Source organism: Bactrocera dorsalis, chromosome 2, assembly GCF_023373825.1.
Source record: "Bactrocera dorsalis isolate Fly_Bdor chromosome 2, ASM2337382v1, whole genome shotgun sequence".
Taxonomy (NCBI): domain Eukaryota; kingdom Metazoa; phylum Arthropoda; class Insecta; order Diptera; family Tephritidae; genus Bactrocera; species Bactrocera dorsalis.
In genome coordinates, this window is record NC_064304.1 from 40,759,030 (window position 1) to 40,771,500 (window position 12,471).

Sequence of the window (12,471 nt, forward strand, 5' to 3'; positions counted from 1 at the left end):
TTTACAACATGGTCGATTTTGGTTCAACTTTGGTTGAAAATATTCATTTGTAAATAGATTTAATACAATCGACAAATTCTCAGCCAGATTTGTTACAACTAATTATTCGGATAGTTCTGAGGTTAAGGCACAAGCAATCATTGCTCGAACAGCTCGAAGAAGAGCAGAATATTATGCTGCAATCTTGACTTATGTTCTTCTACAAACATTAAAATTACGCAAAAGTGATCATTCCACCTTTTGATCAGCTTCTAAAGTTATATTTCCATTGGAGGTTAGTTCTGTATTTTTAAGAAGTGAAACAACTTTAATATTCCTCGAGGTAACTCTTACAGCAAGATGTTTGGATCAAACAATTTCTTCCAACTTTTCGCTCTCAAGGGCACTGATATTAAATCACATTGATTTTACTAAAAAATCTAAAATAATTTTGGACTGAGAAATAGTGAATTTTTACAAAATGAATCCTGAAGCGATGTTTTGGGTCCCCAATACGGATATTGCTTACCAATACATTTGCACTTTTCTGTATATGATTTCATATCAGCTTTATATAGAGTCTCTAATTTTTAGTAATCTTTTAAATCCAATAATCAATAGTATACTTACGTAAAAATATTGTTGCTGCTACGGGCTTCGAATTATTAATCTTTTTTGGCAGGGAAATGGTTCAAGCTCGAGGCACGTAACACAAAATCTTCTTGTATATTTATGATCTTTCGCAATTAGAATTCAAGCTCCAATTAATTTTTATAACTCTATTGTAATCATAATGTAGCTTTTGACGGCATCAATTCTTATCAATTGCTCTCCGCAAATACCCAAATGTTGGACTATATTTATCCTGGATTCATCACCATGTACTTCAGTCAGGTGCCCACAAAGGAGGGCTATCGATTCAAGTAACTGTCATACAAGTCTATAACTATTTTAACATACTAATTGTCGCTTTTGATCTACATAGACAGGAGGAGCCGAATGGCAGTATACGTGAGGAGATTGGCGTTATTATGAATCCCGGTACGGCGGATGAGGAATTGGTGGTAATGGGCATGTACACGGCCTATGACGAGAACAGCGATACTGAGACAATGACGATATATACAGCCGATAAAAATGGTTATAAAACGCGTGTTAAGGTGATGAAGCGTGGTTTGAGTGCCAAGCTCTTAATGTCATTGGCCAAGGGCAGTAAATAGTGGAAAATGGTATACATGTTGTTTCCACATTCAATCAAGAAATTTATGTGGAAGTCTCCACAATAGAAATAATTAATATAAATCTACATATATTAATAATAAACTAATCAAACAAATTTTTAATGAAAGTATTTTACTTAATGATTATAAAGTTGAAAAGACTATAATTATAATATTAATAAAATACTGGTTAACGAGTTTTTTCAAAGCTTCCAAAGGAGTTTCATGAAGATTTTGACTTCCCTGAATAACTGATAATTTGATATGAAAGTCTCCAATGTTGTATTCCTTATAATGTTATATTCTGGAATAGAATTTGAAAAACTTTCCGCGAATGCTCACCATGTACAAACTGATTTTATTCAAATTTCTATTTTAAAACTCAACTTAAGATAGCATAAATATGGAAAAAAGTCACTAATTCCCATGAACCACAAATATTATCACCGAGTTAAATTTGTTGCCTTACAGAGAGCTCGGCTTAGTTAATAAGAACCATGTAGCCTACTTTAAAGAGTATGAGGGCTGCTATATATATTTCTGGCCTAATAATGAAAATAGGAATATTTATCAACGAAAATGGTTTTATTGTTTTTCAAAATATTCTCCATCAAGATTTATACACTTTTGCATGCGCTCAAACCAATTTTCGAAGCACTTTTTCCACTCTGATTGAGACACCTCCAAAACATGGTTTTTGAATGCTTCAACAGCATCTTCTGGCGACGAAAATCGTTGACCACGCATTATTTTCTTGATGTGTGGGAATAAAAAGAAGTCATTGGGTGCCAAGTCAGGGCTGTATGGCGGATTACCCATCAATTCGACGTTTTGGCCGGTCAAAAAGGCGCTGGTTTGAGCCGATGTGTGAGAGCTCGCATTGTCATGGTGCACAATGATTCGTCTTCTCTTGTTCGTTTTTCGAATTTCTCCGAAGACGTCAGGCAAACAAATGGTGGTATACCACTCAGAATTGACCGTCCTACGTTACTCAAGCGGAACAGTCGCCATATGACCAGTTTTGCCGAAGAAACAGGCGACCATTTGCTTTGAAGTGCTTCTTCCACGAACAACTTTCGTTGGATTTGGCTCATCTTGGAAGACCCATACCGTCGATTGCTGATTTGTTTCGGGCTCATACGCATAGATCCATGATTCGTCACCTGTGACGATCTTATAAACGTATTTTGAACGTCGAAAGTTGTGAAAAATGATCGCACGAAAATGTTCACGAGTTAATTCCATTTTTTGGTCGAGATGAATTTTTTAATTCCCTGTAAATAAATTGTAAATTGTAAATTCACGATTAAATGACAAAACGTTCTGAGTGATGTTATGCTAAAAAATGTCAAACTTTCCAATGGAAATGTCAGATTGCACCTGGCAGCACTTAGTGTTGCATAGTCCAGAAATATATATAGCAGCCTACGTATCCTCACAAACTGAGTGCACGTAAGTGGTCGAAACATAAGAGCTGCCATTGCGCAGAGAAAACGGGTCATTGAGCTCAACATTATAGCTTACAACGCGTGTTTCTTGTGGTTTTCAATGAGGCAATACTTCTTTCGGAGTTTGTCTTGCCGATAGCTGATATTTCATTTATATTTACTTAGTTTGATTGGCTATTTCAAAACGAACAGACTTACTCCATTTGAAAATGAACATTTTTGTGAAATTATGTGATAGCAATTGGCTACGCAGATAAGCCCGAGACCATTGACACCTTGAAAGAGAGAGTTCAGCGCGTTATTGCTGATCTACGGCCCCAATTGCTGCAAAAAGTGGTTGAAAATCGAGCCTCACTCAACTCACGAAGAATCAATGCAGTATGCAATGGTGCATTATCATGTGACAAAATCAAATAACGGGTGATTTTTTTGAGGTTAGGATTTTCATGCATTAGTATTTGACAGATCACGTGGGATTTCAGACATGGTGTCAAAGAGAAAGATGCTCAGTATGCTTTGACATTTCATCATGAATAGACTTACTAACGAGCAACGCTTGCAAATCATTGAATTTTATTACCAAAATCAGTGTTCGGTTCGAAATGTGTTTTATCGACAAATTTTGTTCAGCGATGAGGCTCATTTCTGGTTGAATGGCTACGTAAATAAGCAAAATTGCCGCATTTGGGGTGAAGAGCAACCAGAAGCCGTTCAAGAACTGCCCATGCATCCCGAAAAATGCACTGTTTGGTGTGGTTTGTACGCTGGTGGAATCATTGGACCGTATTTTTTCAAAGATGCTGTTGGACGCAACGTTACGGTGAATGGCGATCGCTATCGTTCGATGCTAACAAACTTTTTGTTGCCAAAAATGGAAGAACTGAACTTGGTTGACATGTGGTTTCAACAAGATGGCGCTACATGCCACACAGCTCGCGATTCTATGGCCATTTTGAGGGAAAACTTCGGACAACAATTCATCTCAAGAAATGGACCCGTAAGTTGGCCACCAAGATCATGCGATTTAACGCCTTTAGACTATTTTTTGTGGGGCTACGTCAAGTCTAAAGTCTACAGAAATAAGCCAGCAACTATTCCAGCTTTGGAAGACAACATTTCCGAAGAAATTCGGGCTATTCCGGCCGAAATGCTCGAAAAAGTTGCCCAAAATTGGACTTTCCGAATGGACCACCTAAGACGCAGCCGCGGTCAACATTTAAATGAAATTATCTTCAAAAAGTAAATGTCATGAACCAATCTAACGTTTCAAATAAAGAACCGATGAGATTTTGCAAATTTTATGCGTTTTTTTTTTTTAAAAAGTTATCAAGCTCTTAAAAAATCACCCTTTAGTTGTCGGTCCATAATTGCGGCTTCTTTTTACGAATAGCCTCGCGCAAACGCCTCATAGCACGTAAATAGTATTCCTTGTTGACAGCTTAGCCGATCGGAAGGAATTCGGAATGTACTAGTCCTTAATAATCGAAGAAAACTTGATTTTTAAACCGCTGGGACGTGGTTTTTTCAGCATCGGCAACGATATTCGACCGACTGATCGTCTGTTTCCGCGGCGTAAGCATAGATCCAAGACACGTACGCAGTAATAATAAGTACCATGACATCCTGGTAGTCGAAAAGTACTGTTTCACAGACGTTAATGCGACGCTGCTTTATGAAAAAATTGAGTAATTTTGGAACCAATTGTGCTTTAACTTTTTTTAAGCTCAAATGATCTTTCAAAATGGTTTTTAGTGATCCTTTTTATGCCAGAAGGACCACTGATTGAACCTCAAGCACTAATTACATTATTTTATTGACCTGTTGGTCATCAGTTGATGGTGATGGCCGTCCTGGATGTGGTCCATCGTCAACGCGTTCTGGACCTTCTTTGTACTAATCAAAAACACTTGCCCGCGCCAGACAATTTCCCCCGAAGGCCTTTTCCAACATTTTGAATGCTTTGGCACCAGATATTTGATTAAACACACAAACGTTAATGGAACTTATTTGTACAATAATTCCACTCATCGTAAAAATCGTCGAATGCACTTTATGTACTTCAGAAAGACAATCGTATACTTAACAAAATTGGCAAAGATGTCGCTGGCAGTCATACCAACTTAGAAAAAGGATAATTAAACGAATGAGTTTTTGCGTGAAATTTGAACAAAAAAGTCTTACTATTTTGTGCCCACAGTAGAAAATATATTTGGACAGGTAAGCACAATTTGAATTGAAAATAAAGAACTGTTCTGCATTAGATACTAATTTTTAGGGTAAACACAAATCAAATTAGGAAATAACGTACTTTGTGCAGTGGCAAGTAAATTTACGAATTGATTTTGAATGTTAATACGCAAAGAGGAATTATCAACTTAAAATAAGAAATGTTAAAACACAACAATTTCAAATTCTTTTTATTTAAAATTATATATATTATGCAAATGTGACAGTAATACTGCTTAACGTTGCATATTTCAGCACGTTGCTTGAGCAGCACTTGGCGCAAGTTTATAGTATTGTGTGTATTTCGCGCATATTGCGGCATAAACTCCGCATTTACGACACCAATGACACTTGAGCATTTTGTAGTGAAACGGAAATGCAACCGCCATTATGCGTTCAGCGCTTCCAGCTGGCTTTGCCGTTCGTCTTAGCAACTTCCGCCAGCAGCACACTATGCCGCCACATATCCACGTACACATACACACGCTCACGGACGCAACTGGGCAGCGTTGGCGGCACGAACAAAGCACTTAGTTGTCAGCATTGGTGGCAGTAATAGCCCGCATTTGCCACGCTTTCACTATTTTATGCATCGCAATTCTCTTTTAAATGCGTTTTATTCCCTGCACTTTGCGTGACAACAGGCAGCCTCAATGTCGCGCGTCTACAATGAATACAACAATAGCCTGGCTGCGTTACCTGACTGACGGACGAATGGCTGTCTCTCCGCACAGCTGGTTTTGGTTAGCGATTTTCTGTTGACACACTTTTTCGTTTTGCAATGCATTTTGTTGCACGTTTTGGTGGAGATAAACGCTATTGACGACGCGCACACGTTTACATACTTGTAAATTTACATAACGTCAGCATTTACTATGTAGTGGTTTAATATCGCAATGAAGTTAGGAAACTGGCTGAGTGATGGCCAACTTAATTTACTTAGGTACCGTGCGCTCGCATTTGTTTCTATAGGGTGATTTTTTAAGAGCATGATAACTTTTTTTAAAAAAAAAACGCATAAAATTTGCAAAATCTCATCGGTTCTTTATTTGAAACGTTAGATTGGTTCATGACATTTACTTTTTGAAGATAATTTCATTTAAATGTTGACCGCGGCTGCGTCTTAGGTGGTCCATTCGGAAAGTCCAATTTTGGGCAACTTTTTCGAGCATTTCGGCCGGAATAGCCCGAATTTCTTCGGAAATGTTGTCTTCCAAAGCTGGAATAGTTGCTGGCTTATTTCTGTAGACTTTGCACTTGACGTAGCCCCACAAAAAATAGTCTAAAGGCGTTAAATCGCATGATCTTGGTGGCCAACTTACGGGTCCATTTCTTGAAATGAATTGTTGTCCGAAGTTTTCCCTCAAAATGGCCATAGAATCGCGAGCTGTGTGGCATGTAGCGCCATCTTGTTGAAACCACATGTCAACCAAGTTCAGTTCTTCCATTTTTGGCAACAAAAAGTTTGTTAGCATCGAACGATAGCGATCGCCATTCACCGTAACGTTGCGTCCAACAGCATCTTTGAAAAAATACGGTCCAATGATTCCACCAGCGTACAAACCACACCAAACAGTGCATTTTTCGGGATGCATGGGCAGTTCTTGAACGGCTTCTGGTTGCTCTTCACCCCAAATGCGGCAATTTTGCTTATTTACGTAGCCATTCAACCAGAAATGAGCCTCATCGCTGAACAAAATTTGTCGATAAAACACATTTCGAACCGAACACTGATTTTGGTAATAAAATTCAATGATTTGCAAGCGTTGCTCGTTAGTAAGTCTATTCATGATGAAATGTCAAAGCATACTGAGCATCTTTCTCTTTGACACCATGTCTGAAATCCCACGTGATCTGTCAAATACTAATGCATGAAAATCCTAACCTCAAAAAAATCACCCGTTATGATGAAACAAGACGCGGTCTGATTCAAAAATAAACTATGCCAGTGTGTCATGAAATCTAGCTGCGGTTGGCTAATTTTGCACCCATGATATTCAACTCACTTTGTTAGTGCTCTTTAAGTGAATCCTTCTTCTTCTTTATTAGCGTAGACACCGCTTACGCGATTACAGCCAAGTCCACAACAGCGCCCCAGTCGCTTTTTTGCCACTAATTCGAGATACCAAGAGCAGCCAGGTCCTTATCCACCTGATCTCTTCAACGAAGTGGAGGTCTTCCTCTTCCTCTGCTTTTCTCGGCGGGTACTGCGTCGAATACTATCACAGCTGGAGTGTTTTCATCCATTCGGAGGACTTGACCTAGCCAGCGTAGCCGGTGTCTCTTAATTCGCTGAACCATGTCAATGTCCTCGTATATCTCGTACAGCTCATCGCTTCCTCTATCGCCGTTATCCATGCGCAAACGACCATAAAACTTCCGCAAAACTTTTCTCTCGAAAACTCGTAACGTCGACTTTTCAGATGTTGCCATCATCCTCGCATTTGTACCATATAGCAGGGACGTTAATATACGTAATGAGTGACTTATAGAGGTTTGTTTTTGTTCATCGACAGAGGACTTTACTTCTCAGTTGCATACTTAGTCCGAAGTAGCACCTGTTGGCAAGAGTTATTTTGCGTTGGATTTCGAGGCTGACACTGTTGTTGGTGCTAATACCAGTCCCAGGATAGATGCAATTATCTACGACTTCAAAGTTATGATTGTCAACAAGGACGTGAGTGCCAAGTTGCGAGTACGGCGAATGCTTGTTTGATGACAGGAAATATTTTGTCTTGCCATCGTTCACTACCTGCCCCATTTGATTTGCTTCCTTATCTAGTCTAGAGAAAGCAGAACTAACGGTGCGGGTGTTGAGGCCAATGATGTCAATATCGTCGGCATACGCCAGCAACTGTACATTCTTAAAAAAGATTGTACCTGCTCGATTAAGTTCTGCCGCTCGAATTATTTTCTTTAAGAGCAAATTGAAGAAGTCGCACGATGCGATGTTTAGGAGGCTTATCCCACAGTAGTTGGCGCAGATTGTGGGGTCTCTTGTTTTTTTCGAATTGAGCAGAGTACACTTAAATTCTAATCGTTGGGTATGCTTTCGTCCGACCATATTTTACAAAGAAGCTGATGCATGCTCCTTATCAGTTCTTCGCCGCCGTGTTTTAATAGCTGGCCGGCAACCCATCGGCCCCTGCCGCTTTGTTGTTCTTCAGGCGGGCAATTGCTATTCGAACTTTTTCATGGCCGGGTAATGGAACGTCTGTTCCATCGTCATCGATTGGGGAATCGGGTTCGCCTTCTCCTGGTGTTATGCGTTCACTGGCTGGAGAAGTGAATTCAGCAGGCTGGAGAAGTATTCCCTTCATAATCTAAGTATGCTCTGGGCATCGGTGGCTAGATCACCTTTGGGGGTTCTACAGGAGTATGCTCCGGTCTTGAAACCTTTTGTAAGCCGCCGCATTTTTTCGTAGAATTTTCGAGCGTTACCCCTGTCGGCCAGCTTATCAAGCTCTTCCTACTCACGCATTTCGGCCTCTTTGTTCTTCTGTCTGCAAATGCGTCTCGCTTCCCTCTTCAACTCTCGGTATCTATCCCATCCCGCACGTGTTGTGGTCGATCGTAACGTTGCGAGGTATGCAGCCTGTTTTCTCTCCACTACAACACGGCACTCCCCGTCGTACCAGGTTTTCTTTTGCATTTTCCGAAAACCAATGGTTTTGGTTACAGCTGTACGTGCGAATCTTGGCTGCAACAAGATAGTGATCTGATTTTGACATCGTGGTGAGGGCAGCTGTCGTAGGTGCGCTCCAGACGCTCATAGAAGGCATCATTGGTCCGTGAAAAAATATCTATAATATAGTACGAAGTTTTGGGTGAGGAAGTTTATGCTTGAGGATGAAAAGAAAATAAGAGACTTAAAGTATGTTGGTACTTAAACTAATTTAAGTGAGTATAAGTTTTGAAAAGGGATGATAACGATACTAACCAATCATTTCATACGAAATAGAAATTTGGTCGAAACGAGGTATCGCAATGAGATGGTTTTAAAAGAAATAACAGTTTAGTTATTCCGTTTCTAATCAAAAGTTGACGGACTTAAAGATAACCATATCTAGAAGAAAGTTCATGAGTGTTAATAATTCTAAAAGAACCCAAGTATTTAATGGCAATCATGAAATCGCCGACAGCTTCAGCAACGTCAAAAGCAACTGTAAAATGAGCAAATCGAAAGCGGCTTTTCAACAACTGCAATTGAAGTGAGTAAGCTCTTTAATTTGACAAAGCACAAAGGTACATTTGGTTCATGCGTGAAGTCGAGGCTATTTTATGGAAAGGAAGACTGACACACACATACTACAAGCATTCATCAACAAGAAAAAATACGTACAATAATATATACCAGATTCTCTCGCTTGCTTGTCTTATAATCCAAAATTTTTTAGAGTAATTTAAGCCACTAACCTTGAATCAAAATGATCATTTCGAAAACAATTGTAATATTTTTAACCACAGATTTTCGTTCGGCTAATGAACGGTATTTCATATGAATATTAAATGTTAAATTCACCTAATTACAAATAAGAGCAAATGCTTTCTTAGTTAATTGTGGAACAAAGCAATCGAAAGTAAATGACCTAATAACAAAGGCGTCGTAATCGTTGCTGATCTCTAATTAATATTAAGAGCAGATGTCGAAGTGTAATTACAAATGGACCACCCCGTGAACCAAAGCCACGACTCAGACACACTCATAGCCACACTCGTACATACACACATGTGAGGGAGCGTCTTTTTATGTGACACAAACATGAACAAAGGAGTGCATGTATTACATAACATTCTACATGTATTACGTGCACAAGTATGTACAACACAAACAACAAGCAAACGCTGCGGTGCCTGCGACAATTGTGATAATTAAGGACAATTACCGCAAATTATCAGCAGGCACCACGAGAGGGAGGTGAAGCTTTCGGATGCACTAAAGGAGGAGATTCGGCTGCTTTTGTTTAAGATTAATTGTCGGAAATATTGTTTGTATGATGCGACAAAACAATGGCGAGTGACTGAGTTGCACCAAAATTACATAACCAAATACTTACATACATACAGTTATCTCAATACAACTGCAAAAACAGCTGACTAATTAAATTTGCTGCATTCTCCTAGAATATTGTCGATAATACTGACTCACCATCGACCAATTTCATGATTAAATTCAAACGGATTTACAATGCAACCACAATCCAGCCGCTCACCTGCTAATTAGTGATACATGAAATACCTCGGGAGTTACTTACACGCAGCTTAGAGCAGTGAGTAGGCAGTCGCTCTCCAGCTGATTTCCTTGGGCCGACCGCAATATTGGAGAAATGTAATCAATAAGCGCATTGGGCAAGCTTTTCAAGGTGCAACTATGGCAGCTTTAGATAAGACGTGATTCATGACATTGGCATTGTACTGGATCTCTATATATACATACATACATACATGCATCTGCATGCGAGTGGGCGCACACTGGCTTATATTTGCGAATTGAATTATCACAAAGTGATTGTATATTCTTGTGTAAACTATGCATAGCTATAGACTCGTATGTATATCTATATTGAGTGCTTTTCGTACGGAGCATATAATAGTAAACTAATTTGTTACTGATTGATTGCATAAATATTAGCTGCATTGTATTCAGAAGTCATACATTGCCTATGATAGCAAGACACGAAATGCATTCCAAAGACTTGCATATATATTGAAATTATTAATAAACAAACAGTCAGCCGTGGTTAGTTATGAAATCTTCTTCTTTCTTCTTTACTGGCATAGACACCGCTTACACGATTATAGCCGAGTTAGCACAGCGCGCCAGTCGTTTCTTGTTTTCGTTACGTGGCGCTAGTTGGATATTCCAAACGAAGACAGGTCCTTCTCCACCTGGTCCTTCCAATGAAGTGGAGGTCTTCCTCTTTCTCTGCTTTCCCGGGGGATTTTCGGGTACTGCGTCGAATACTTTCAGAGCTGGAGTGTTTTCATCCATTCGGACACCATGACCTAGCCAGCGTAGCCGCTTTCTTTGAATTTGCTGAACTATGTCAATGTCGTCGTATATCTCGCCCAGCTTCCATCGAATACCATATTCGCCGCGGCCAACGCGCAAAGAACCATAAATCTTTCGAAGACCTTTCTCTCGAAAACTTGCAACGTCGACTCATCAGTTGTTGTCATCGGCAAGCCTCTGCACCATAAAGCAGGACGAGAATAATGAGTGACTTATAGAGTTTGATTTTTGTTCTTTGAGAGAGGACTTTATTTTTCAATTCTCAGCCCGGAGTAGCACCTGTTGACAAGAGTTATCCTGCGTTGGATTTCCAGGCCGACATTTTTGGTCTGGTTCCAAGATATACGAAATTATCTACAACTTCAAAGTTATGGCTGTCAGAGGCGTGAGAGCCAAGTCGCGAGTGCGACGACTGTTTGTTTGCTGATTTGAGATACTTCGTTTTGCCCTCGTACACTGCAGGCCCATTTACCTCGCTTCCCTATCCAGTCTGAAGAAAGCAGAACTAACGACGCGGGTGTTGAGGCCGGTGATATTAATATTATCGGCGTATGCCAGCAGCGAAAAACTTATAAAAGATTGTACTTATTCGATTAAGCTCTGCAGCTCGCGATATTTTCCGTATACCCTCTAAAAAATAATTATGGAACTCCAATAACTTTTTAAGCATGCTAGCATGCTAAAGTCTAATGAGGAGTTATGGGCATCTTGACAAGTACCTCTTGTTATTAGTGTATGCTCGAATACTAGAAGCAATTGGTATTTCATTATATAATATCTTATAACATGCTTATACAAATTTATTTATTCATGTTGATGGAGCGCTCTGTTGTTGGTGGATGAATGTACGGTACATCATAACATGGGACAAATTCCATTGTGGCTAATCACAATCAAACGCTGTCAAGCAAGAAATACTCATTTTTTAGCACAAACCAAAATTAAATTATACAGATGCCTTTCGGCCAACTGAGGCTAACTAATACAAATCACATCAAAATCACAGTATGCTACTAAATTTAATGTTGCAAATCCAACCAGCGGCAATGCAAGCATTTAGAAAAACTGAAAATTTCACTTAAATGCTCGGCCACTGAGCCAACACGTTGAGTCCACTGTGTGGAGATAGCAACGAATACAAAATAGAATAATTTCACCAAAACATTTTTTTGACTAAATTTGGGCGGAAAATATTGAAAATATGTTATGCATAATAATGGCTAAATAGGAATAAGTAAAGTCTCAAAGGGTGTCACAATAGCAGAGGTATGTTAATATTGGATTAGTTAGAAAGTTTGAAAAATATTGAGATTTTTTATTATTTGTTGTAGTATGAGAGCCTTAAATTCGGGTTAATTTTATTATTAAGATTAGTGATCTATGGTTTAAGTGAGAATTTGTTAAAAGATTTTAGACATAGACTTGCAATAATACAGATATAAACTTATACGAAAAATGTAGGCTAATTAAGTCTATTATGTAGAAATTAAGTCTATTGAATTTAAGGGTCAAAATTATATGTTATACATTTCATAACACAGTTAAGAGCAAAAAATAGTACGACTTCGTTCATAATTTTAGAATT

The 12,471-nt window shown here is 39.0% G+C and overlaps 1 protein-coding gene across 1 annotated transcript; it reads left to right on the forward strand.

Moving 5' to 3' along the window:
• The first annotated feature begins 665 nt into the window (after nucleotides 1-665).
• Nucleotides 666-1,308, forward strand: LOC105224607 (uncharacterized). Its single transcript, XM_049449738.1, has 3 exons — nucleotides 666-681; nucleotides 779-902; nucleotides 965-1,308. The coding sequence occupies exons 1-3, from the start codon at nucleotides 666-668 to the stop codon at nucleotides 1,197-1,199; spliced, it is 375 nt and encodes a 124-aa protein (XP_049305695.1). The 3' UTR covers nucleotides 1,200-1,308.
• Nucleotides 1,309-12,471: the final 11,163 nt, after the last annotated feature.